Genomic DNA, 27,425 nt, shown 5'->3' on the forward strand with positions numbered 1-27,425 from the left:
TAATGAAAGACATCACCTACCCTCATAAATATTTAGAGGACACCCACAAAAACCAATGTTTCTATACTAATCTTGGGAAGGCCAGGGAAAATTTATTTCAAATTTTGGTGGGATAACAGAGAATTGGAAATTTCTTCAGTTACAGAAACCCTGGGGAAATACATGGAAAAAAACAAAAGGCATTTTCTCTGGCCTGCTGCACAGAACATTGAAAAGCAATTAGAGAACTGGTGTAGAACAAGACAATAGCTCTAGCAGCTACCAGTGTTAGGCGTTGGCTTCTGTATCAGCTGGGGTTAGATTTGGCAGCATAGAGCTGAAGACAGACAAATTATAGGAGTTCAAACAAAAGAGCTACTTATTGTTTCTCTCATTTAAGGTCTAGGTGGTCTAGGGTGGTTTGGTGGTTGGGAAACCCAACAACTTCTATCTTCCTGCTCTACCAGTTAAGCTCCTGGCTTCCATGTTCTAAGTCACCTCTTGGCTGGGGCATCTGCCACCAGGTTGGCATTCCCAGCAGTGGGGGAGGAGGTTAGCAAGTACAGAACGGTGCCACGCCAGATGAAATTGGAGCCTGCTGAGGGATGCGAGAGGATGGATACTGGATAGGCAACTAAAAATCCTTAACAGAGCTTCTTTGAAAAGCGACCTACCCCACCTCCTTTGCATATTTTAAGCACTGATATGAATATTTATAACCAATTACGCTGTCAAAAAGTTTGCTCTTAAAACTCTAAGGTAGGGCAACGGTGGCATAATGAGAGAATGCAAGAAGGGGTGACATCTTGATCTGAAGCAAAGTCTTGTTCTTGTTACTAGCCCTGGAAACTGCGAAACAATGGCTATCCACATTTTACAGCAGTTATTATGTCAGGAATGGTCCAGTTTAATTGGGAAGCGGGTCATTACCCTAAAACTAACCACTAGACAAGAGGATTAAAAAAAGAGAAGTGAATCCATTCGTTGTGTTCAAAAGCTCAAAAATAAAGAGGAATTTCCCTTAGATTCCGTAGCCTAGAACTGTAGAAACCAGTAGAGGACCCAATGCTTGGTGTTTTCACTTGAAGTGAGAGAGAATCAGGAGTGGATGTGTTGACATTTCTTTTTGTAGACCACAGAAGATAAACTGACTCATGAGATTAAATCACTGTGGTCCCTAGACCTGAGGGTCAGGAGATGGCAGCGGGTGGAGGGAGAGGTGACAGGAAGAGGCCTTCCTACAGTCCTTAGGTGCCGTCTCTCTGGTCCTTCCCCCACTAAGGGCTGCATTTTCATTTTCTTTCTTTTTTTTTTTTTTTTAAGTAAGTTTTTAAAAAATTCTATTTATTTATTTTTCAGGAGGTACTGGAGATTGAACCCAGGACCTTGTACATGGGAAGCAGGCACTCAACCACCGAGCTACATCTGCTCCCCAGCCTGCATTTTCTGATCTCCAGATTCGGCTGAGGGTGTCTCTCTTTAAAGATTTTTGGTTCTGAGCTGCCAAGTTCTTTTTTTTTTTTTTCTTCAAAATGGTATTAGCAGGAAGTGGATGTGGCTCAAGCGATTAGGCTTCCACCTACCACATGGGAGGTCCTGGGTTTGGTTCCCAGTGCCTCCTAAAGAGAAGATGAGCAGACACAGAGAGCACAGAGCAAATGGACATAGAGAGCAGACAGCAACCACAAACAACAAGGTGGTGGGAAGATAAAGAAAACAAATCTTAAAAAAAAACAAAACTATCAGCCAGGTTTCAGTGAAAGCCTTGGCTTTAAATGAAGGGTAAACTAGACCTTAAAATGTCTCTCAGGTCATTTTTCTTGTTTTTCAAAAGAAGATAAGAAAACACCTTTTTGTAACATAACCAAAGCAGTCTGAAAGCTTTCCTTTTTCTTTTGTGTGATAAAATTTAGAGAAATGTATTGGGTTCAAAAAAGAGTCTCCAGGGAAGAAAAAGCATATCTATTTTCCACGTGCCAGCGGTAATTTTCAGTTGTCTTCTCTTGATTCTCTGCCTATCTCACTGTTCTACTTGCTAGCAGAGCTCACTGAGTCAGAACTGGGCAATTGAACCAGGAGGCATTTTCTTATTTACCACCTAAGATCCGTAAACCTGATCTCCTACATTGATGTGAAATGTAATGATAAAAGCGACGGTACTGACATTTATTTCTTAGCACAAACACTGTAAAAGTGTGTTTTTCCCCTCACATAGCTGTCGTGGCAGATGCACAGGTGGTCAGGGAGCCCTCCCTCAGCATTCACTGGGGTCCTGGCTAGCAGACACCCTTCTTCAACACAAGAGCCCAGCACCCCCTGGGACCACCTCCACTGCAGCCAGCACTGGGGACAAAGAGCCACGGGCTATTTCATGCAACCCAAAAGCGGCTATTCTAAAGCTGGTGTTGGCCAGGTTTTCTGCACATCTCACACTTATTTCAGAAGAGAGTTAGCGAACCCCTGATGCCTAGAGGTAATTAGAACTCATTTATTCATGACAGAAAAGAGCTTTTCAGTTTGACAAGGTTAGAGATGAAAATGGATATGATTAAAGTTTATAGAATCAACATGGGCTAGATGAAGTTGCCTCAATGACAGGCTACAGAATTGGGATGCTGTCTTTGAAGAAGGAAAGAGTTATTCTAGGGCACATAAAGGCAATAGAGTACAATTTTAGAATAATTATAAATGCATAACCACTATTGATTAACACCAGGTGACAGGGACTTGGGTATATAATTCCATTTGATCTTCATAATAGCTGCTCAAGAGAGCAGAGTGTGGTGGTTAAATGTGTAGGTCTAGGACCAGACTCTCTGGATTTGAATCCTAGTTCTTCCACTTGCAGCTGGAAAGCTTGGACAAGCAGCTTAACCCTTCCCTGCCTCAGTTTTCTCAACAGCAAAATGGAGACAATTGGGTTAATAGTTAATGGGAAGATTAATGCATTAAAACATGTAAAAAGAAGAATGCATGGTCTTTCACTGTTATTATTTATCCATTTCCACATAGGGGCACTGTATTTCAGAAGGGCTGAGAGAATTTCCCAAAGTCACACACTCTAGGAATTGGTAGAACTGGCTGATGGAATTTATATATGTTCAAATCAAAACACTTGTCCTTCCCATTGTGTCAGGCTTCAAGTGAGTGAGGAACTAGTAAGAAACTGGGATGCATACCACAATCTTGGTTCTAGGGAAATTGGGGACATTTGAAAAAAATGGATTGTAAACCTTATGAATATGTATCAAGAAACTTGATTTGTTTAAAAAATTCTCAAAAAGAAAGTTTGTTATGGATTCCAAAAAGAGAGAAATTATAGATTTTATACTTGATGACTAATTGGATAGACTTTTAATTTCATATACCTTCTAATTGATAGAATACTCATGAATTTTCATGTTTCCTAAAGGTATGGTATATGTTTTGAGAGAAAATAGTGGAGTAATATTGATTATCAAGATTTTTTAGTGTTCTGTAATGTTGGATGGGTACCAAGCTAATGACATTCTTAGGATAGAGCCCCATAAAATTCCATTTAATCACAATGGGAAAACAATTTCTGAGTGTGTGCTGAGAAACCTGGAGCAATTTCACCCAGTTATCGGGCTGACATCACCAGGGCTGTGGTGGGTTCCACCGCCTTTGCGGTGGGAAGCACAGAGGAGAGGAGCCCACCGGGCTGGAGCTTTCCATAGGAGGCAGACTCGGGTTGGAGTCATCTGTACTTGCCAAATCTATGACATGATGGTAGATGTGCCTTTAAAGCATATCTTGCATGGATAACATTTCTGTTTTTTTAAGACCACATTCCCTGCCTGAATTCTGGTTCTGGAAAAATCCCATTCCCTCTCCCCACAGTTCCTCTCCTGGCTCAAACTGGGAACATACATGTGATTTGCAGATCTGAGGCCCCATACAATTGGTGGGCAAGATGAATTTCATTTGTTTGTCAACTGCCCTGGAGTAAATACTCCACGCTGTCCCAGATACTCCCAACTCCGCGGATGTGGCCGGAGAAATTCCAGAGCCACGGTGCCTCCTCCATGGGTCTTGAGGGAACATTTGTGTTTTATCGCAGTTAAAAGCCTGGAGAAACGATTCAGATCCAAGTTGTAATTTTAAGAGAGTCCTAGCATGGTGGCTAAGAGTTAAGATTACAGATCAATACTTCTGAGGTCCCCATCGCGGTTCCAAGCTGTGTGACCTGAGTGGGTTAATTCGCCTCTGCAGCCTCAGTTTTATAATCAGTAAAACAGGGATAATAACACTGTCCACTGCATCAGGTGAGAGTAGCGGTAAGGCTTAACCAATAAGAACATTTATTATCTCACTCATTCAAAAGTCTAGGATGTTTCAGAGGTTGAATGAGCTCATGAAGGATCAATGCTCTTTGCATCTTTCTACTTTCTAGATGTTGCAAGACGTATCAACTCAGCACACCCAAGGATAAAGGAAAGGACATTTTCCCTGAAGCCTGACCTCCCTCAACTCATCAGCTAGATCTAGGCATCACATCCATCCCCTAAGCCAATCCCAGACAAAGGGGATTGGGATTACCATAAATGGTTTAGCACAATCATCGTTCAATTTCCAGGAAGAGGGAGGGGTCATCGTCCCGAAGAAGTTGCCACCAGAACCAAATCAGGGTTTGCTTACAAGGAAAAGTGGGTGTGGACAGGTACTACTGAGTAGCAAGGGCTGTGGATCTGAGTGCCTGGGAAGTGCTTAGCTTTATGCTCCGACTATAATGAGTGCTCAGTATGATCAGTTTTGCCAACTCCCCAAGGCTGACATCCCGAGGGCAATTCTGTGCTCTCATGAAAAACAGGCCTTCCTATTGTTTCAAAACCAGTATGTGGCACTGAACTTGATGGATCACAGGCCTGGCTCACAACGTCGTGGATCTTCCAGGAGTTCCTTTGTATGGCAAAGCGTTCACTTTAAAAGCGTTCCTCTTACAAAAGGTTTGGAAAATGAGGGAGCTGAACCAAGCTGCTTCAAGCCTCATTCTGCATGTTGACAGGAGTTATCCTGCAACTGTCCTGTATCAAACCCATCATTTTGCCGGCGGAGGAAGCCACTAGCAGCCCGTGTTTGTCTTGAAAATAAATCAGAATCCCACAACTTTATTCTCCTTCTTGCAATCACATCCATAGCAAGAGCTGGGAGGGATCGAGAACGTTAGATGAATAACCAGCTATGGATGCAATAACAATGCATAATAAGTGACCCCTGATTCACGGGCATTCAACAGCCAGCATCTGTTGTCACGCTCAGGGGTCTGCAGGTTGTCAGGTCTAGTATGGCTCTGCTGGGCTTTCCTTTCAATTGCAGATTGGGCCTAGGCTTCTCCCATTTTGTCTCCTTGGATCGGAGCTCCCTGAGGCATGGTTATCTCCAGGCAAGGCCAGAAGAACCCCAGAGGTCAAGCCCAACCTCACAAGCACATCCCAAGCCTTTGCTGACGTCACAATGACTAACCTTCCATTGGGCAATGCGGGTTCCTCCATCCAGCACCAATGGGACTGTGGTGTCTAGCTGAAGACGCAAGGTCACATGGCAAAGTGTGTGACTACAGGATGATAATGAAGTCAAGGAGATAATGATAATAAAGAAGCGAGGTGGCTCCGTGCCCTTCTTACTTAGCTCAGAGCCATTTCTAGTCCTCCAAACTCCTCTTCTAAAGGCCACTGCTCTACACTTTCTTTCAGCCTTCCTGAGCTACTCTGATAGCTAAAACCTACTTGACCAACAGAGTTTCCAATGGGCAACAGAGAGGTTTTGGGGAAAACTGTAAAGAAAAGAATAATTCTGGAATGATCAGTTGTAAGAACAATGGGGAAAGGCTGGAGCCTTGGGAGGCCCTGGAACTAGAGATTTGTTGTAGTCCTCTAAGGTCTAGAAGAGCAACTTGGGAACAAGGCTGGTGCCTCCTGGGAGGTAACTAGCAAGCCAAGGCTGCTGGCTAGAGAAGAAGGCAGGCACCACATGTGGGTTTTAGTTGAGGGATGTGTGATCAAAATGAAACAAGTCAGTCTTTAAAGGGATACTTTGCAGCAAGTAGCTTCCAAGGACATGGTAAGACCCCCAAAGAGAGCAGGGCCCAGGGGTCTTGTTTGCCTTATGCTCCTGGGATATTGTTGCTGATCGATAAATAATTTTCAGTGTATCAAAACATTTCATTGAAATTGCCCATCAACCAATGAGTGAATAAACAAAATGTGGTCTATACATACCGTGGAATTCTATGCTGCTGTAAGAAGAAATGGAATTGGGACACATATGACAACACGGATGAACTTTGAGGACATTATGCTGAGTGAAATAAGCCAGACACAAAAGGACAAATATTGTATGGTCTCACTAAAACGAATTATATATGAAGAATAAGCACATAGTGTTAAAACCTAGAGTATAGGTTAGTAGGTGATAGAATGAGGGCTGAAAGGGATACTGATGTTTAATGTATACAGAAACTTTAATTAGCTTGTCTGTGAAAGTGTAGAAATGGATAGAGCTAATGGTAATATATTGAGCATAACTAATGCAGCTGGTCTATAAATGGGATTGTGCTGAAAGGGGTAGTCTAGGGATATAAATGCCAATTGAAAGAAAGCTAGAGAATAATCTAGGGACTGAATAACATGATGAACGCAGACGTGGATGAGGCCTGTGGTTAACAGTATAAATACAAGAATGTTCTTTTATGAACTAGAACAAATGAACCTCACTATTGCAAGCTGGTGAGAATACGGAGCTTCATGGGAAAAATACAACTAATGTAACTTACGGACTATAACAGTGATATTGTAATATTCTTGTATTAATGTCAAAGAAGGGTCAACGCCAAGGGTCAATAATAGGGGGTATGGGGTTTTTTCTTTTGTTCTAAGAAAAACGCTACAAAATTTACTTAGGTGGTGACTGCACAACTCTGTGATGAAAGTGAGAGTCTTGGATAGATTGTACAGGGCATGAGACTGTATAAGACAGTGAACCGTGCGGTGGAAGATGCACTGGGGTTAACAGTACTAATATGTGTTCTCTTATGAACTATAACAAATATACAACACTAACACACAGTGTTAACAATAGGGGGTGTACGGAAAAACACACCAAACGTCAGCTACGGACCATAGGCAGGGGTTAAGAGTCTGATGATATTCTCTCATAATTGTAGCAAATGTTCCACAACAATGTCAGGTGTTGGCGGAGGGGTGATGTGTGGGAATTCTGCACCCTAGCACGATTGTTTTGTAAGCTCACAACTTCTCTCATAAAAAATATATTTTAAAACAACATTTAATTGAACAGTTACCTATAAGATTTTTGTGGTTCTTTTGGCAGGCCTTGGAGACCCTGGGGGCAGAAAACAGAACAAAGAAAGGAAAAGAAAGGTAAAGAAAAAGAAACGTTTCTTTGTTGTTCTTTCTTCATATTCTGTTTATTCTTTTGAAAAAGCATTTTAGTTGCAATAAAATTAAGGCATTTTAAGTGTCCAGTTCTATGAGTTTTGGCAAACCTGTGCACACACACAACCATCACCATCATCATGATACAGCCCATTTCTAACTTTCCTGAAAGTTCCTTGATGCCCCTTCCCCGGCAACCTGGGCCCACTCCTGGCCCCAGGCAAACGCTGAGGTGCTGACGTTAACAGATTCGTTTTTCTGTTCTAGAATTTCTCGCAAAAGCAACCCTTAGCCGGTCCTCTAACTTGTGTCTGGCTTCTTTTGCTCTGCATACAGTCCTCAAGCTTAGTGCATGTTGTTCCTGTAGAGAAGCCCATTCTTTTACGTTGCTGAATAGTATTCTACCGTTTGGGCATACAACAGTTGGTTTGCCCGCTCACCTGTTGACTGGTGGTTCTGTGCTTCCAGGCCGGATATTATGAAGAAAGCTATGGACATTGCCCAACGAGTCTGGGTGGACGTACGTTTTCATTTCTCTGGGGCAAACACCAACGAGTGTGACTTCTGGACTGTATAAGACAATGCTTACCTTTATAAGAAACGGTTCTCGCAGTGGCTGAACGGTTTCACCCTCGCTCCAGCAACCCTTAGGAGTTGTAGCTGCTTCACATCTTCTCCAACACTTGAGATGGTCAGGCTTTTAAATGATGGCCATTCCGGTGTTTCTACTATCTTCCTCCCCTCCTCCCCCTTTTTTCCCTCCTTTTAAAGAAAAGTTCGTTGAATGAGTGAAGAAAAACATCCCCAGGCTGTGTTTCTAAAGGTCAAGCTTGACAGTAAGAAATTCTCCCCTGTCCGTCCCTGTGGCTCACATGGACACACACACGCACGCGCGGAGGAGCGAGAGGGTCTCAGTTTCCCTGGAAGTACAGCGATGGTTTCCCTCGGGATGGACTTTCCGTCTCAGAAACACACTTCCCCGCGCGCCCCAGGTTCGAAACCCGCGCGCGGAGAAGGCCCAGGCGCGACGGGGGCTCCCCCCAGGGCCCTGCCTGGCAGCCCCTCGCTCTGGTCCGCCGAGAAACGCAGGTCGCCTTCTCCAAATGCTGGGTCGGGGCCGGCGTGGCGAGCCCCGGGCGCGGGGGGCAGGCGCCGTGGGGTTTCTCGCCCCCGCCCACGACCCCGTTCCCCACCCGAGACGCCCCCGGGCCCGCGGCCAAGGCGGCCGGCCCCGCGCGAGGAGGGGGCCCGGGCGCGCGGGGCCCCAGGCGCGGGCCTGCTCGGCGGGCGTGCGCGGGCCCGGGCGCCGGCTGCAGTGGGCGCGGGAGCCGGGAGGTGCCGCTGCGGCCCCGCGCCTGCCCCGCCGCGCGAAGTTGGGCCGCGAGCCGCCGGGGGAAGGAGGGCCGGAGCGCGCGAGGGTGGCGAGCGGGGCGGGGGAGGCGGCGGGGCGGCGCGGGGCGGGGAGCGGGGCTCCGCGCGGTGCCACTCGCGCTGGCGCGGCGCGGCCGCAGGACGTGCTGAATGGTGCCTCGCGGCGGCGGCCGAGCAGCAGCAGCGGCCGCGGCGCCCCGCAGCCCGGGCGGGCCCCCTCGCCTCGCCTCCGCCGCCGCCGACCCCGCAGCCCCCGCGGGCGCCGCGCCCGCGTCCCGCCCGGGGCATGGCCCCGCGCTGCGCCCCCCGCGCGCCCCGCCTGCTGAGCGGCGCCCGAGCCAGGCCCGGGGGAGCCGGCGCGGGAGGCGCGGCGGGCGCCCCCGGAGTCGAGAGGAGCCCGTGCCCCGCGCCCCGCGCCCAGTCGCTGCCGCGCTCGCCCGGGCCGCCCGGAGCCCCGATGCGCCCAGATGGCCGGGGCGCAGCCCGGGGTGCACGCCTTGCAACTCAAGCCGGTGTGCGTGTCCGACAGCCTCAAGAAGGGCACCAAATTCGTCAAGTGGGATGATGTAAGTGGCGGGGCGCGGGCCCCGCACGCGGCGTGGGGGTGGGGCGAGGGGCGCGTTATGCAATGGGCGCTCCCGGGCGGGCAGCGGCGGCCTCGCGGCGCACAGGTGGGCGCCGACCCACCCCGGCCCCTCGGGGCGCGGTGGTTGACCTGGGGGGAGGGGGGCCTGGGAAGCACACCCGCGGCTCTGAACCCCTTTGGGCGCGTGGAGCCGGAGGGGCAGCCCCTTGGCCGGCTGCGGAGTTTGCGAAGTGGGGAGTGCGAAGTTGGGAGCGGCTGGAAAGCTCCGGGAGCGGGCGGGACGCGCCGCGATTTCCCCCTTTGCCCAACTCCTGGAGGAGCGGACTCGAGTCCTAAACCGGTTAGGGACCCCTAGCCCACTTGGCGCGGCGGGGGGAGCCGCGGGGCCGAGGACCCGGCGGTGCGGCCGACAGGTGGTCGCTGACACTAAACTTCAGCGCCTGGCTCGGGAGCGCCAGGACTTGAGCGGGCGGCAGGGGACACAGCTGGGCAGGACGCGGGCGCAGAGCGGGTGGAGCGGGCGGGAGGCTCGGGGGGCCCGCAGGCCAGTGGGGAGGGCCAGCTTTAAAGGCGTGAGCGCCTGGAGCCTGCAGGTGGAAATAGACTCGTGCCCACCCCAGCCACAGCGACCCGCCTTTTGCCAGTCAGGGTCTGCAGACCGCAGCCATGGCTGTCCAGCCCTCCCCTGAACCCCGCATCTCAAAGTGACCCCCTCCCCACATTGCTTTTACAACGCTTAAATTCGGAAGCCCACGGAAAATACGGCATCCTCGGATGGAGGAGAATATTGGATCAGCTTTGTCCTGGGTGTCATTCAAAATGTTTGATAAGTGGAACTACTGGAGTAAGCCTCAGCTGCCAGGAGCTGAGAAAATTTAGATCTAAATAACCAAGACATCTCTTAATCAGGTGGAATTAGAGGAGAATGAAGAGTTCTTCTTGCTGAAAAGATTTTCCACCTAGTAAATTATAGCCTGTTATCCTCCAGGGTATTTTTCTTTAATCTTCTTAAGCCATTTTCCAGTGTCTGAAAACAATTTACATATTCCAGGTAGTGAATCCAATTACTTAGCTGAGTGCATCTGTGTCTATATTTTGTCCACTTGGAAGTGCAGACAGAATTTGGAGTGTGAGCCACACTTCCTTGAAAGCTAATGCCAATTAGTAAATGTTGCAAGGATGTAAACATGCGTCCTTTTGCCGCGGACTTTATTCTTTTCTCCCTGCCGTCCCGGAATAAGGGGCCCAGATGTTTTTGTCAATGGAATAGACTCTAAACAATAAATTCAGACACAGATTAAATGCATTGTTTGTGCCAAGGGAAAAACAAAAAAACACATGTTGTTCAACAACAAAACAGCCTTGCCCACCTAAGGTCCCTCCAACAGAGAGCTACTGCGATGATAGATATACTGAGAGAGAGATCAGAGGACAGAAGGAAGAGAGAAAGAGACTTAGTGGGAAAATAAAAAGGAATTTCAGCAGAAGCTCTATATCTTTACAGTGATGATTTTACAACTATGTCTTAAATAATTCTCTAGACTTTCTTGTTTGAAAGAAAATATCCAGTGTCACTGTGAAAAATGAAGGTCTTCTAGGCAAACATGCTTTCGTACATCCAGGTAGATGAGTTTTATTGTGCACGTTTCTGTCATGCCTGTTTCTCGCTCGCCAGGCCCTGGACTAGATCCTGGGCAGTGAAGAAAGTTGACCAAACCCCTGTTGTCGGGGACCTTACATGCCAGGTGGAAAAACCAGAAAATGACCAAGAAGAGGAGAGAGATGGAAGGTAATGAACAGGGACGCAGTGGAGGCAGTCACCACCCGAGAAGGAGCAGGTGAAAGGCACCATTGAGCACTGCAGAAGGAAGTTCACTGGGAATTCCTGCAGGGAGGATATAGGTCCTCATGAGGGGACCTCGGGACCCTCAGGTCCTTTTTAGGGGCAAACCCAGGCTGCACCCAGGAGCCAAGGGGTCTGGCATCTGATGAACGCTTCTACCAGTTCGTTAGCTGTCTCGGTCTCCGTGGTGTTTGTGCAGTAACAGCGACCCAGGCTTTCGAGAAGAGGGCCGGTTTGGGTTAGAGTCGCCTGGCTGTTGATGTGCTTCTTAGTGAAACTGTGTTGAAGATTAAAGGGAACTAGATCTCAAGGCTGAAGGCTGGGCTTCCCTGCTGGGGCTCTTGCCAGCCAGCTGCGCAAATGTAGGTAAATACTCAACCACCCTGAACCTTTGCTGCCCCTTGTGTAAGATGGTACTAATGCTCCATTTTGGATCTGTTTCACCTAATTCAAAGCGGGACCCACTCTCTAGAGCAAGTGAATTTTCAGTCATCCAAAGTTTTATATCCACTCAAATCCCCTTTGTATATATGTCACATTGCACATCGTGTCTTGCAAGCATAATCTGGCATTCATAAGCCGTCATTGCTAGAGTGGCAAAGTTGTTCGGAAAGAGAGCTGAAGAAGCTCTGAAGTTTGAATTTACTCTAATGCCTTGTGGATTTTAAACAAGTAACTCCCCCCTCCTTTACTTCTTGCCCCGGACAGGTACAGGTACACACACACACACAGCTGAAACATGTTTTTTTTTTTTTTTAATGCCACTATTCAGCTTGTTTCCCAGTGGCCTACACAGAAGCTCACTTAGCACTTTGGCATTATGTGGAATCTGCACTTAAACTTTCCAAAATGGTAGAGACTGGTGGCAATACCGGCAAGCTTACTGAAGTGGCAAGGGGAAGGGGCTCAGGAGGGGACGCAGCAAGGTTCATTTTGGAAAAGGCAGTGGGAAAGAAGGGACAGGTGACTCAAGCTGGGATGCTGATGGGGCGGGGTTGGTCAGAGTGCCAGCTGGATGTTAAACTGAAAGGCTAAAGGTACTTCTTAAAGTGCGTTTCTCTATGCCCAGATACCTCTATTTTTCATGTCCAACAAGCTTTGTGAATTTTCTCGTTGACAGGCAATAATCACTGTAATCTAAGTGTAAGAATACAACTTTTCCCAAGTGAATCAATAAAGTTATTTTAAGTTTTTTATCAGAGTGTAACATGCCTACAGAAAAAGTCACAACTTGTACCTGGAGCTGGATCAGTTTTCAGGGAATGAACCCTTCCATGAAACCAGCACCCCATCTAGAAAGAAAGCATTGCCAGGGAAGCGGACTTGGCCGAATGGGTAGGGCGTCCGCCTACCACAGGTTGACCCGTGTGGAGCTGGCCCATGGGCAGTGCCGATGCGCACAAGGAGTGCCCTTCCATGCAGGGGTGTCCCCCATCTAGGGGAACCCCACGCACAAGGAGTGCGCCCCATAAGGAGAGCCGCCCAGCGCGAAAGAAAGTGCAGCCTGCCCAGGAATGGTGCCGCACACACAGGATTGCTGACATAACGAGATGACGCAACAAAAAGAAACACACATTCCTGGTGCCGCTGATGAGGATAGAAGCGGTCACAGAAGAACACAGCAAATGGATACAGAGTGCAGGCAACTGGGGGGGGGGGGGTGGGGTGGGGAGAAAAAAAAAGAAGAAAGCATCGCTAGCCGCAGCAGCCTGTGACCCCTTCCAGGCCCTGTGCCCTTCCCCAGGGTAACTGCCATACTGGCTTCCAGCTCCATCGGTTGGTTTTGCCTGTTTTTGATCTAATAAAGCAATTTTTAATTTTGAATGAAAATAACCAAAAACCTCTTCAGTCTGAATGAATGCATTTTTAGTATTTCTGAATTGACCCTCTTAAACCACAGCAAGAGCAAAATCATTTATCTTTGATTCAGATGGCCCTTGATTAGGCTCTTATCTGTCCCACTGAAGTCTAGGAAGTGCAGCAGGTGTGATAAAAGCCTGGAAGGAGGAAGCAATTAAACAGAGCTCTGGTAATTTAGCGAGGAAATGTTGTGCCCACAGGCTGTATTGGGCTGGCAAAGCAGACTAATACTGGGCTGGTTGCTGAAATTTATTTTTTCTCTAATAGATTTTCTCACTTATCTTACCTGACATTGATATTTCCTACTTATGGTGGTAATTTACTCTGGCTATTAGCATATCACAGATACTTCCCTTGAAAGTTTAGCCTGTCAATATGGAGGGTCAAATTATGTTTACCTGCAGTGGCCCTTAAATGGGACAGGAACATTTTGCTTTTTTAAAAATGTTAAGCTAAATAACCTGTAGTTTCATGTTTCCTTGTCAGAAGTGTTTCATGTTATCATGACCAAGAAGTAATGTGGAAATGGAACCAGATTGATTGTGACTTGTTTACTAACAGTATAGGTGTCTACTTAAATAAATTTAAAAAAAAAATCTTGGTAACTTAAAATGTTAGTTTTCTTTTTACCAGAGCTAATGTTAGGTTCATGCAGCCTTTCTGATGGTATAAAAAATTCCATCTGCTCAGAAAATTCTACAATTCTACCTCTTCCCCATCTCCCCTATGTCTGATCCCAATCAGAACCATGTGCCCTGTGTATTAATGAGAGAAGGAACTAGAGACATATTCCTAGGGTCAGTTAAACATATGGTTCAAATGAAGCCATCAGTTTCCATAAAAAGTAACTGAAATGGGATATAAAGGAAGGTTTGGCTTTTTAAGCTTCTTTCTCATTCCCCCCTGCCTTTATTTTTTTAAGGTCTGATATTTGGTTTTATTATCTTCTCCACATGTTAGATTCAGTTTTGGAAGTCTTAAATTTAATTTGTATTCTGAAAAAAAAGCTTAGTTATATGTATTTACTGATATGGACGAAATCTATACATTTATGAAGAAACTATTAGGAAAGACAAAAACATACTATATAAAGTAAGGGAAATAAATATTTAGAATGAAAGCAGAATTAAAATATTCCTACATACCTTTTCCATTTATTTTCATTTCAAGGTCCCTTTCAGCTTGCAATAATGTTTTGTTTATTTTTATTGCATTCAAGTGTTGTGAGAAAGTTTAGGGAAAATAGATTAGTTAGCACATGAAATACTTTAACTCAGCTAGACATGGTGGATACCAATTCATAGCATTTATTTCTTGAAGGTTAAGAGTCTATAGAGATTTGCCTTTTAAAAATTAATTTATCTTTGAAACTTATCTATAAAATAGGCAAGGGAAAGTTAATCTTGATTCATTTTATAGAAGAGGCAAGATGAGATAAAAAAGGAGCTGGAAGACCACAAAGCAATCCAGCAACTGGTCTGGTAGAATTAAAAAAATAAAAAATGAATGCTAACCTTGATGCTTTCTCAGATGTGTTTTCGTGGATATGGTTGAGTTCTACTCAGCATTCATTCCCATGTCCTTTTACATATAATCAAGTCTAGAAGTCTAAAGCTATGCTTACCAGGCTCCCTTGCAGCTAAGGTACTGCTGCAAATTAAGTTCCATAAATAGGTGCCCTTGTATGTGATTTGCAAGACTGAAATGTAAAGAAGGTCATGTTTCTACAAGTTTGGGAGATGCTGAAGATGTGGCATCTTCTGAAGTGTAGTGGTGCTCCAGTGCCCGGTGCCAGGCCCACAGCTGTAAAGAGGCAGTCGTGACAGGCTGTTCCCTTTTCTCTGCTTAATCTCTCCTTGGATGTCAGCTAAGTTGATGTGTTTTTAATCCCAGTAGTTCTTGCCTTGGTTTCTTGTCTTCCTGAAGTAATATCTCCCAAATACTTTGATATTCTGGGGGTCACTCCTAGAAGCTCAACCAAAGTCTACTTCTCCACCTTTCGTATTATGTTAAAAAATCTTAAAGAGAATTTTGTTTCCTGCCCTAAACCGTGCCTGATGTCACCCTTTATGGTTCTAGGGATTCATGTGTTTCAAATATAACACGTAATAATTATTTTGACATCCAATGTAATTTTCCCCTCCAATATTATATTTGAGAAAATGTGAAAAAAAAAATATATAGAGGATGTCCCTGGAATTCAATACCAAGAGTAACTTCTAAAGACAGGCACTTAGACTTGTAAGAATATTTTGACAGAATCACATAATTATTTGAAAATTATTTACATTCGCCTCCATTCTGTCCAGTCAACCTTCAGTGGTAGGAAAAGAACAAGTGTTTTCATTCTCATTTTATAGAAAATTAAACTGAGGTCAGTGAGTCCTAATTTGCCCAAGGACAGGCAACTTATTAGAGTGAGAATCAGAATTTAAAAGGAGGTCTTCTCATTACATTCAGGACCTTTCCCGACTATCATGGCATCCCCAAACAGGATCCTTTTGGTAACAAAAGACTTTTGATAGAGTCCAAATGAATCCAAGTTAAAAGAGATCCGTTGACTTTTACAAAGAGTCTCCCTCACTTTAGGATTCATACAACTGCAGCCTAGGTTTTTACATTTTTACAAACTCATCCCTTTTGGCTAGTATACTCAAAATAGCTGTTTTTATAGTAGATATACCAAGTCTGTTTTTGTCATGAGAACATAGGAAAATTTCATTGCTGTATGAAGGATAGTGGCCAGTGTGTGTTCAAGAGTCTTCACATATATTCTACTAGTCAGCCAAGTGTGAAAACATGCAAGTGGCAGGGTAGATATTCTGGAATGGTGGTAACAGGTGTGATAAAAATCGCATAGGTGATTTTTTCCCCCATTTTTTTCATTGCCTGGTAAGTTACTTTTGTATGTAGTAAGACTTATTATGTGTGCTCCTCCATCTTTTTCTTTTCCAACACTCTTGCAACCTTTTTCTCTTTCTGGATTCACACTAAGGCTGGTTGATGGTTTCTCGTGGACATTGTTGATGGTGTGGGATTAAGGTTATGGTCATCGTAAACTTAGGAAGTGTAGAGCAACCCTCAGAATGGCTTGGAGCTCTGCTCTCGTGAGACCATCAAGACACACTGTCTGTGCCACTGGTGGAAAGCCCTGCTCCGTGCCCTGACATTCCACCTGAGATCCCTCTGCGTCCTAAGGGACTCTGTGGCTTTCTTGAATAGGCTTTCTCCATGTGAGTTCGAGAAGCAAGGTGTTTATTGGTGTTTCAGAGCTGACGGCAGTCACAGCACTGGTGTCCTGTAAGGTCTAAATATGATGTAAGGTTGAGTATGTACTAAATTGAGATTCAGTATTTGTTAAAAATCATAATGTTTCATGTGTTTGTATCTTTTATTCTGAATGTTACCATTGGTTTGTGTTTTCTGAAAATGTGCTCATAGGTAGACCAAAATATAATCTTGACTCTTGCCCTTGAAGAAATTCTGAATTGTTCAGAGTGAAAGAACAAAAGATTGATCATTGTGAAAATATTCTATCTCAGTAATGATTCACAAAGAGAAAAATGAAGATATTATCTAAGAGCTGTATTGCCAAAATGAGAAAAATATCAAATAAAAGACCTACAGTTTAAAACTATTATTTATAATGAAACCTCTACCTCTGTTATCTCCTCTTTACAGAGGACTTGGGAGCTAATACAATATTCTTCACGCCCCGCCCTTCCGCCTCGTAGTCTAATGGACTTGCATCACCTGCGTCCTCCCACCAGTGCTCCTGGCCCTGGGACAGCTGCGTGCACCTGTCTTCCCGTTCTGGGGCCCATCCTTCCTGGCTTCTCTGGGTCCTGCTTCCTTATTGTATCCCCCCTTTGACAGCACCTGTGAAAGTTTCCCCTGTTGACACTTTTCTACGAACACATCAATACGCCTTTGAGTCATAAATCCAAATGAAGCCAGCACAGCCTCCCCTGGCCGTCCTTCTTTCTTTACTCACTGGCCTGACTTCATCTCCTTCCCTCCCCTGCCATCTCCTTTCCCCCCAGCCCCATTCACTCCTCAGCCCTCCTGAGTCTCACTCTGCTCTCAGCACTGCTTCAAAATGACTTTTGCCCAAACTACTGACAACCCGTTGGGTGTAAGTGAGTTGACGTTTTTCAGGTCTGTCCTGATTTCCACCAGTATCCATCCCTGCGTCCACTCATGCAGCCAGCAGTCATACGTCCGCAGTGTGCTGGTGCCTCTTAGGAGCTTGACAGTTGCTAGGGCTCTGCACATAAGGGTGACAGTTGATTTGGCCCTAGCCCTGGTGGAGTTTGTCTTCTACCAGGGCAGATAGATGCTAACCAAGTAGAGGTATAATTATTTCATTATAACTGGGTAGGTGTTACAGGGAAAAAGTACAAGTGATTACAAGAAGTAGGGAAGATTTCCCTGGGGAAATTCTACTTAAGGAAAGACCTGAGTAATAAGTGGGACTTAGGCACACAAGCGCAGGGAGAAGCATGTTCACTTGGGGGAACAGCATGTGTGGGTAGGCTAAGGGGAGGGGGGCTGGGGATTTTGAAGGGCTGAGCCTGGAAAGGGTGGCTCAGATGGCAAGGGATGGCATAGACATTGCTTGGGTCACTGCAAGATTTTACCCTTATCGTGTAGTCAGTGGGAAGCCACCAACAAAGCCGAGTTTCTCAGCTAAGGCACTACGGACATTTGGGGCCATGTAATTCTTTGTTGTGCATTGTAGGATGTTTTGCAGCATCTCCGGCCACTGCTCGTTGGACATCAATAGCAAAACCTCAGTGACAACAACCAGAGTTGTCTCCAGACATTGTCAGATGTCCACTGGGGACACAGTCACCCCTGGTTAAGAACCATGGCATTAAAAGGATTTTAAGCAGAAAAATGACATGCTCTAAACTGATTTAAAAAGTATTGTCCTCCTCCCCCCCCATAGCCAGAAAGCAAATTAAAAGATATTCAACATCATTAGTCATCAGGAAAATTCCAGTTAAAACCACGAGGTCCTACTTCACTCCCACTAGTGCTCTATCTTATTGAGTTTGTGGGTTTACTCATCTGATGCCCCCAGTAAGCCACGAGAGCCTTGGAAGGCTGGCCTTCTGTGGCTGATGCACACGCAAGGTTTAATCACAGCCCACAGCCCACGCTGCCACCTCACGTCTCAGACCAGCTCAGCCTGCCCTCTGTGTTTCCCTTGCAGAGGCAGGGCTGCACTGCTGACCTTTGGGCAGCACATCTGATGTTCTCTGGCCCTTGGCGTTCTTTCCCCTTTCAGGGAGTCTTTTCCCGACAATGAATACGTTTGCAGATTTGGCTCCATTGCTTCCTGATGCAAATCTTAGGCAGTCTCTGCGGAACTTCATTTATTTTTCCTTGTTGAGTCTGTACCATCAATTACTTCTTGAGTGCACGTCTCTACTCACGTTTGTTTGCTTGTAATAACAGGAATATAAAAATTGCCGTGATAAGGATGGTAGTTAGCCTCGGCCAGTGGGCTTTCTGAGGGACGAACACATGTGCTGTGCGGCCGAGGACTGGTCCTTGACATCGACCTTGAGGGTTCGGTTAAACTTCAGGTGGTTGAAGAGCCTCTTAAAGTGGCTCGACTTAGATATTTGAAGGGTTGACTAGAGAAGAAACTAGACTTCTTTTGCACTACTTGGATGTTAAATTTAGAACCGTGGGAGGCTGCTGCTGGCTACACGTGTGAAACACAAAACAACTTTTAACTACACTTGTCTGCTGAGAGGTCTGGTTTTCTTTTTGAGAAGGAGATCTGCGTTCGTGAGTATCCCTCTGAAGGTTTAGAGCCACACTGCTCAGTAGCAATGTGTGAGCCACATGGGACGTTTTAAAATTTTGAGTTGCCACATTAAAACAAGGAGGTTATTTTATGTAAGACAGGCTTATTTCACAGATCCTTTTTGAAGTGTAATCAATATAAAATTGATGTGATGTTTTTCCGTTTTTAAAAATTCCATCTTTGAACTCCTGCAGCCTCTCTCAGGTGAGTGCTCAGTAGCGACCCCTGTGGGACGGCACAGGTACATTGCTCGCATTCTCAACGGGGCAATCTCAGTAGCACCTCCAAAGCAACAAGCTGTTCTTGATGGGAAGTAAACCTCACTCCTTTTAATGCATAAAACACATATGTAAACAGACATTTAGAATATCTGTGGTTTTACAGTTTCACTGGGATGATTAGAAAAATAAATGTCTAAAGAGACTCTTTAGTAGAGCAATTATGCAAAAAAGCTTGAGAAGCACTGTAGGACTGGACCTCAGGGCTTCACTTCCTGTTTCCCTTACTGCTTAGCTAGGTTTCCTTGGGCAAGATTTTTAGAACAAGCTTTGATCTATTTTTTTTTTTTCTGTGAAATAGTGATGATAATAGTGTTAACCCCTTAAGTTATTAAAAGTATTAAAGGAGAAAATCTATGTGAAGTACAAACTGTGGTGATTGGCTCAGAGGAGATGTTCAGGGTACATAGGTTATTAGCCTCGCAGGGATTTTGTAGAAAGAATTCTGGAATTGGGAGGAAGTTTGGACCACTAGTACTTTTGTTATATTCTCATAGTTTCTTCAGGATTTATTATTGTTTTGTATCAGTGCATTGATGAGCCAATAATTGATATAAAGAATTAGGAGACTTTGTAACATTTCAGTTGATTACAATGACTCTATTTCCTTTTTGAAATGTTTTTCATTCTTTGTTCAATGTTGAAGTTTGTTGGATGCCCCTTTCTTTGTTCCTTCACTATTCTTTATTTGATTTTGGGGGATTCATGTAAATTAAAACCAGAGCAGCTTCTTATATCTTTATATTAGTCTTCCCTATTTGTGGGATAGGGGTGAGAGTAAATAAAATTGTTTCTTTCAAATAAAAAGTATATGGGAATTTACTATGTATTGTCCACTCTTAACTAAATTAAGACAAAGATGCTGTTTGGCATTCTCTTTTGCAAGGCAGATGCTTACTGAAAACACACTTTATTAAGGAAGTAGACTCAAGTTGAATTCTTTGAGGCAATGTGCTTACTACATGCAGGTTCGCCTACGTTTTAAGCACCTTGGTTCTTAGACCTTTCCCACCACAGGCCTGTGTTTTTTTTTTTAAAGATGTATTTATTTTATTTTTCTACACTTCCCACCCCCCACCCTCCACCCTGCCCCGGCTGTCTGTTCTCTGTCTTTTTGCTGCGTTGTCTTCTTTGTCCACTTCAGTTGTTGTCAGCGGCATGGGAATCTGTGTTTCTTTTTGTTGCGTCATCTTGCTGTGTCAGCTCTCCGTGTGTGCGGTGCCACTCCTGGGCGGGCTGCACTTTCTTTCGCGCTGGGCGGCTCTCCTTACGGGGTGCACTCCTTGCACGTGAGGCTCCCCTATGAGGGGGACACCCCTGCGTGGCACGGCACTCCTTGTGCGCACCAGCACTGCATGTGGGCCAGCTCCACATGGGTCAAGGAGGCCCGGGGTTTGAACTGTGGACCTCCCATGTGGTAGACGGACTGGGCCAAGTCCGCTTCCCCTAGGCTTGTGTTAGTGGTTCTTAAATTGTGGTCCCCAGAGCTATGGCAGCATCAAGGGAGCTTGTTAGAAATGCAGGTTCTCAGGCTCCGTCCCAGGCCCTCTAACTCGGAAACTCTGGGGAAGGCCCAGCAATCTGTGTTTTAACAAGCCCTCTTGGGAATCCAATCCTCCCTAAAGGGTTGAAAATCACCGGTTTCTGGAGTACATATCCTACAGATGTTGATGAAGAGATAAAGGATAAGAAACAGAGCCTCTGCGAGTTGTCTCCGAGACCCTGCAATAAGATGCTCCAAAAGTCACAGTCCATCCATGGTTCCCTTAGAAATGAAGGGTGATCATTTTTTTTCAAACTTTAAACCAGGACATAGGTTCTGACAATTAGGCTAGTGAAGTCTGGGTTGAGTGGCTACTTTGGTATAGGGAGAATATAGCCATTTGCAGGGATGTGGGAGGTGGGGAAGTAAGCAGGTGGAAGTGGAAATGGATATTCATGAGTTTCGGGGTCAAATGCTGCCTTGCATGGTAAGCATGCCAAGTTCCAGCTGATCTTGGAATGTTGGAGGTGATTATGGAGAAAGCCGGCAGGGAGCTGAGATAAATGATCATTTAACAGAGGAACTGCGCCCAGAAGAGTGGGGTCAAGAAAATATGGAACAAAGGGGCTTTAATTTTGAAGGAGGAGCAGGAAGAAGCTAGAAATAGCGTTATCTGAAACAGATGAAGCAGGGTTCCAAATATAAATTTGAGCAGTTTTGCTTTGCTAACTTAAATATTTCATTGTGCAAGATTATCGCAGGGAATGGGCACCAAAATTTCAAGTAGAATCTTGCCAGATGTTCTGCAAAGAAACAGAAGCGGCTTGAGATCAGTACACCTGCAGATTTAATTCCAAATTCACCTGAAAGTGGGGGGTGCGTGCCCTGTGCAGCCTGTTGAAAGCTTTTATTTTGCCCACTTCTAGAAGAGTAGGTGACAGAATGGGACTGAAAATATTGCTATGATTTGTTGAAAATATTGCTATGAACTTTTATGCATGCAGTCTCATCAAAGAAGTATAAAATATTATGGAATTGCAGACTTACATTATAATATCAAATTTGTTTCCGGATGTCCTTTTTTGGCATTTAAAAGAAAGTTTTGAAAATGTAAAACTCCAGCCAAAGTTCCTTGAAATGGCACAATCTTTGTAAAAGATAATTTTCAAATCACATGTTAACTGAGATTGTCAGTATAAGTTTTCATTTAAATTTTTTTTTGAGATTTATTTATTTATTCCTCTTCCCTCTCCCCCACCCTGGTTGTCTGTTCTCTGTGTCCATCTGCTGCGTCCTCTTTGTCTGTTTCTGTTGTTGTCAGCGGCATGGGAATCTGTCTTTCTTTTTGTGGCGTCATCTTGTTGTGTCACCTCTCCGTGTGTGCGGCGCCATTCCTGGGCAGGCTGCACTTTCTTTCACACTGGGTGGCTCTCCTTACAGGGCGCACCCCTACATGGCATGGCACTCTTTGGGTGCATCAGCACTGCACATGGGCCAGCTCCACATGGGTCAAGGAAGCACAGGGCTTGAACTGTGGACCTTCCATGTGGTAGACGGACGCTCCAACCACAGGGCCAAGTCAGCTGCCCATTTAATTTTTTTTAACAAGTCAGGTTGTACACATGATTTTATACATAAATACAATAGTAAGCATTTATTAATTTCTTATTATGTGCTAAGCATTGGTCAGATGCTTTACTCAAATTATCCTCTTTCATTCTCACAACAACCCCTGAGGTAGGTGTTATACATACTCATCTATTTCTTTTCAGTTATGGACAATGAGGCACCAAGAGAGGGCAGGCAGGAATCTGAACCCAAGTGAATAGCCTCCAGAGCTGAGTTTTTATTGTAAAACTCAGTGTGTAAACTGAAACCATTATTACTGCACTACCCATCAGGAAAAAAAATCCCAAATTCCAAAATTCTCTCAAGTCCTACTTTTCATTGCAATCTTTTTGATCAGATGGAGGATATGACATATCATAGCTATGTGTTTGAAAAAGCTGAAATAAACTTGGTATATTTATGTCTCTGTAAAATTCAATTCCTGCAAAGGCCTACTTATTTCAGCATAAAACTCCATATCCAGTAACATGTGTTTTTTTGTGCAGATGGTATGCCTTTCTGAAAATTGCCAAAGAAAAGATCACGTGATTTAGAAATATTTAATATTATAATTATAATACACACAGTTTTTGCTTTATTATAGGCGTGCTTTAAACTAGGAAGACAACTTGCCTATGTTTTATTTTAACATGTGAAATTTAAATTTTAAATGAATTTGGATACATCTTTCCAAAATATGTAGAAAATGGTCTTGTTTACTGTTACCTTGGAAACAACAATGCCCAAATGCCATGCTTCAGTACAATTAAAAATCATTTTATAAGGCAAATGTAACCTAAAATATTATCCTCTAGCATGTATCTTAATATTCATTATATAAAATATATAATGATGTTTGGTGTTAAAATTATTTGGATAATTAAATAAAGCATTTTAGTGGAAACATGTTAAGGCCTTTAAAAACTTGTCTTAATCAATAAATGTATGCATTCCTGGCTCTTTCCTTTACAAGTTATGTACAGACACTCTGATTATTGGTAAAGCACCTCAGATATATAATAATCCTATGAAGTTAAAGTTCCCATGTCTAATTTTTCTTGATAATTGCCGACTTTGTAGAAACTCTTCTCATTTGTTAAGTAACTCCAAGATAGAACTTTCTACAGTGATATATGTTGATATACATGTTTTTTTTCTTACATTTCTAGGATTCCACTATTGTGACTCCAATTATTTTGAGGACTGACCCTCAGGGATTTTTCTTTTACTGGACAGATCAAAATAAGGTAAGAAATGGAATATATCTTTCTTCGATTTTCCAGTTGGTTGCTGCTTTGCAAAGTATTTTTTGTCTTATCTACATTTCATGGGTGGCTCTTTGTAGTTTATTTTAAGAGTCTTTTAACATCTTAGGATTTTTCAAGAACACTCTGAAATGTTGGGTTCACTCAGTCTTGGAGCAATTGGTATTTTTCAGTTCTGCTTATATTATTTGTTAGGACAGGTCATGGAAATGTAAATTGTTTGAGTTAAAAGAAGATGAGCCAGTGTTGCTGATTTAAGCCCCTACCCAATTCCACCCTTTAGAAAAATGAGGAAAAAGTCACTTTTGACCCTCACGGTCCTGACCTTGGCTTTTCCTTTCTCTCGTTTCTCCCCTTTGCTGTTGACGGAGGGCTCTCCCAGCAGCCACAGGGATTTGACCATTTCTTCCCATTAGAAAATCAAGAATCAGATTCCATTAGCCTATACCTGCAGTCCTTCAGGGGTGTCTTCTCAAATTAGCCTTCTGCCCACAATACCAAGAATTTGGGATCTCATTTATTATTAAAAAGTGAACTGTCTACAGATCTAAAGATTTATTTGGAGTTTAATGGACAGTTAGGCAAGAATAGTCATAGAAAGTGGTTCTTATTTCAAGAGACACTGCCGCAGCTAGACATTTGAAACTAAGCGGCCACGGAGGAAGGACGGTTTGGGCCTCGAATTCTGCCGTTTGGAGAGGCGAGGTGGGGCTAATGAGAGTGCTCTAGGCACCCTGAAACCAAGCGGCTCTCAACAACTGCAGCTGAAGAGGCCCCAGGTCCTGGTGGCTCCTTATCCCGCATTCTGTGTCTGTATCCGAAGGCCCTGGAGCTGTCACCTGTGACAGGAGGGGCGGAGCTGGTGGGGTGGGGGCGCAGCCTAGGGAGGTTCTAGGGGTGCTGGAAAGCAATCTCTGGTCCCAGGGCCGCTCCCCAGTGGGTGCACTTCATTCAAAAGCCCGATTTCAGCCCCTGGTCCCAGAGTTACTTTTGGAATCTGCGTGTTCTGGAAGCTTCTGTAGCCCCTGAGGTGGGCGTAAACCCTAGAGGACAGCACTGCCTGGCTTTTAAAAGAGTGGTAAAATCAAAGACCCGAAGCTAAGGTCAGAAATGTATTCCAGTAAGATTTCCCAGTCAATGTGCATGTTTATTACGGGCTGTGTTAATCACTTTGGCTTCAGCATTCTGTTTGGTTTCCTGCTGTTATGTATAAAACAATGCCTTGAGAGACGTGGGTTTTCTTTTCCCCTCCTGAAGGCTATTTTTAGAACAGTTGATGCTGTATTCCTGAAAGATGTATTTTTAATGCCTAGAGCCATTTTAAAGGTTGGGTATTTGTAGGAGAGACACACTGTCAGTTTGATTTTTCAACTTGTAAATCAAACATCTATAAAAGCAACAAAAGGTATTTTGGGGTTTTTTAATAATTCATGGTAACTGAGTTAAGCTCCCCTCAGAGACCAATTATAAATATGTCTTTGCTTGAGAAAGAGCCAGGGTTTAGGACTGAAGACTTTTCGCGGGGTCAGGACCGGAGACTCTGGCGCGTCTCTACGGCTCGGTGGGCGCAGCATTTGCCCCGTGCTTATTTCCAGAAGGGAACGGTTCTTTCGGTCTTTCACACCAACCGTTTCCCCTTCAGAATCTTGCCGCGGCGCCTGCCTCTAATTGAAACACATCGTGGGGGTGGCATGCCTTTTATCCTGCCATTGCTTTAGATGGTAAATTTTACCTCTCACTTTTCTAAACCCAAGTCACCCTCTCGGTCGTAGATCAGAGTTTGGAGGTTTATTTTTTAGTCAATGATCATAAATCTTAGGACCCAAAAGATGAGAGAAAGAAAAAAAAATGAAACCTTCTGTGCTTCCAAGTTTGTCATTTCCTTCTGGCTTGCAGCCCAGTTCTGGAGCCAGAAGGAATGATGGGTCCCTCACCCCGAGGAGGTGGACTCCCACAGTGATGGCGTGAACGTGTGCTGGGAGAAGTGGGGTACACCAGCGAAGGCTGCTCCCCCAGCCTTTAGCGCATAGTGTTAGTCAGCCAAAGGGGCGCTGATGCAAAATACCAGAAATTGGTTGGTCTTCGTAACGGGTATTTATTTGGGGTGGGAGCTTACAGAAACCAGGCCATAAAGCATAAGTTACTTATGCTTTATTTCCACGTGTTGGAGCAAGATGGCTGCCGACGTCTGCAAGGGTTCAGGCTTCCTGGGTTCCTCCCTTCCTGGGGCTGGCTTCTCTTTCCCCTGTGTGCTTACTTCCCGGGGCTCCAGCTTAAGGCTTCAGCATCAGACTCCAACATCAAAGCCCTCAGCTCTGTCCTTCGCCTTGCCTTTTATCTGTGAGTGGGTGGGGACTCAGTGCCCTAATGACGTGGCCCAATCAAAGCCCTAATCATCACTTAATCACGCCCAGGTACAGACCAGAATGCAAACACAATTCAATGTCTATTTTTGGAATTCATAACCACCTCAAACTGCTACCCCTTTGTTTCTGCCTAAGATCCTCTGAAGGTACAGGGATGAACAGTGCAATCCTGAGACTCCTTAGAGGCCCATGTTCTCAAAAATATTTTTCTGACGATTTGTTTCAAGAACGTGTCATGTGCGTTGCAGAGATTATGTCTTGGAGAAAAAAAATCTACACCTTTAAGTCTATCCCTTGATTTTATCCAGTGTGCTTTCACCACTTTGGAAGCATGCTCTGGTGTTTAGGGTAATATTGCCTTTTTCTTGGCCTCTCTTCTGCCATCGGACCTGTTCACCTGCTCCTTCTCTTACTGGTGAAGGTGCGGCGGGGCGCTGTGGTTGCTGTCCTCCCCTGCAGCCTCGCTGCTCGGGGGCGAGTGAGGAGCACTTGCCGAGCAGTTGTTCCCCGGCTTTCTTTCAATAGTGCCGAGCAACGTCCCCTCAACGTACACAGGGTCTTACTTATGTCCTGTGCACCTGCACAGGAACAGCTTACCAGGTACCAGAGCCACCTGTTTCGAGCCGCTGGCACCGTCCTCCGTAGACAACCATGACATGCTGCCTTCCTAAGCCCTTCCTTTGTTTTATCACCAGAGAACTGAGGGATGGGTGGCCAAAAAGACCCAGAGAATGGCTCGAGGAGTGACTCAGCAGGGGTGTCAAATCACTTTTAGGGGGCAGGGACGTGCTCTGGTGAAAAATGGAGAGAGCGTTTGGGGTTGATGGCAGCAGAGGAGTACTACGAGCACCGCGTTTAGGAGTAAACATTCCAAGTTTGTACCCGCTCTGACTGACTTTAATAATTCTTTCCCCTTTTTTATTGATTCCATAAATCTTGTTGACTGTAATTAGCAAAAACGAGTGTCTGAATTTGTCTCTTTTAATTATGCGGGTGCTTCTTCCGGGCGTGCATGTTATGTGAAGGTGATAAGCTTATCTGTAAACCAGGGGCAGGAGTCCCAGCTCGGCCTGAATGTTTCAGAGGCTGCCGCCTTAGGCCCTGACTTCCCTGTGGAGCTGTGCCTCGTTGGCCTCAGGTACCAACCCAGCAAGCCTGAGCCGTGAAAACCGTGTTACCTGAAAAAGCGTCTGCATCGCGGTGTTGGAAGAACAGGTAAAGAAGACAGAACTGACCAAAACCTAAACTGCTAGAATCTTCCACAAAGTAGACCTTTGCCTTGCAACTTGATGCCCCTCTTTGGTGCCAAAGGTGGTGTAAAAATAAACCTAGTCCCTATAGTTCATATCCAGGAAGTTCAATAAACCTTTCCTTGCACTGCTATTGCTAAAACAGAAGCTTAGGATCGGAGAAGGAGAAACACATAATTAAAAAAAAAGGAAATGTAGGAGAAACAAGTATTTTAAATGAAGGAATCCTAGAACTCTGTTATGGGTTTTATTTATTTTTGATTTGATGCATAATACACAAATGTCTTCTGGTGGTAAGAG

At 44.9% G+C, this 27,425-nt stretch overlaps 1 protein-coding gene across 3 annotated transcripts in view; it reads left to right on the top strand.

Moving 5' to 3' along the window:
* Positions 1-9,117: 9,117 nt before the first annotated feature.
* Positions 9,118-27,425, top strand: part of PLCB1 (phospholipase C beta 1) — a 699,686-nt gene continuing 681,378 nt past the window's right edge. Inside the window, exons 1-2 of one of the 3 annotated variants that reach the window (XM_004470680.5) lie at positions 9,118-9,331; positions 23,414-23,491. In XM_004470680.5, coding sequence (XP_004470737.1) covers positions 9,233-9,331; positions 23,414-23,491 — 177 coding nt within the window. In that variant the 5' untranslated portion in view covers positions 9,118-9,232. The remainder of the gene's footprint in view (positions 9,332-23,413; positions 23,492-27,425) is intronic. The other 2 variants (XM_004470679.4, XM_058287542.2) reach the window with 2 other exon arrangements.

This window comes from Dasypus novemcinctus, chromosome 24, assembly GCF_030445035.2.
Source record: "Dasypus novemcinctus isolate mDasNov1 chromosome 24, mDasNov1.1.hap2, whole genome shotgun sequence".
In the NCBI taxonomy this organism is placed as follows: domain Eukaryota; kingdom Metazoa; phylum Chordata; class Mammalia; order Cingulata; family Dasypodidae; genus Dasypus; species Dasypus novemcinctus.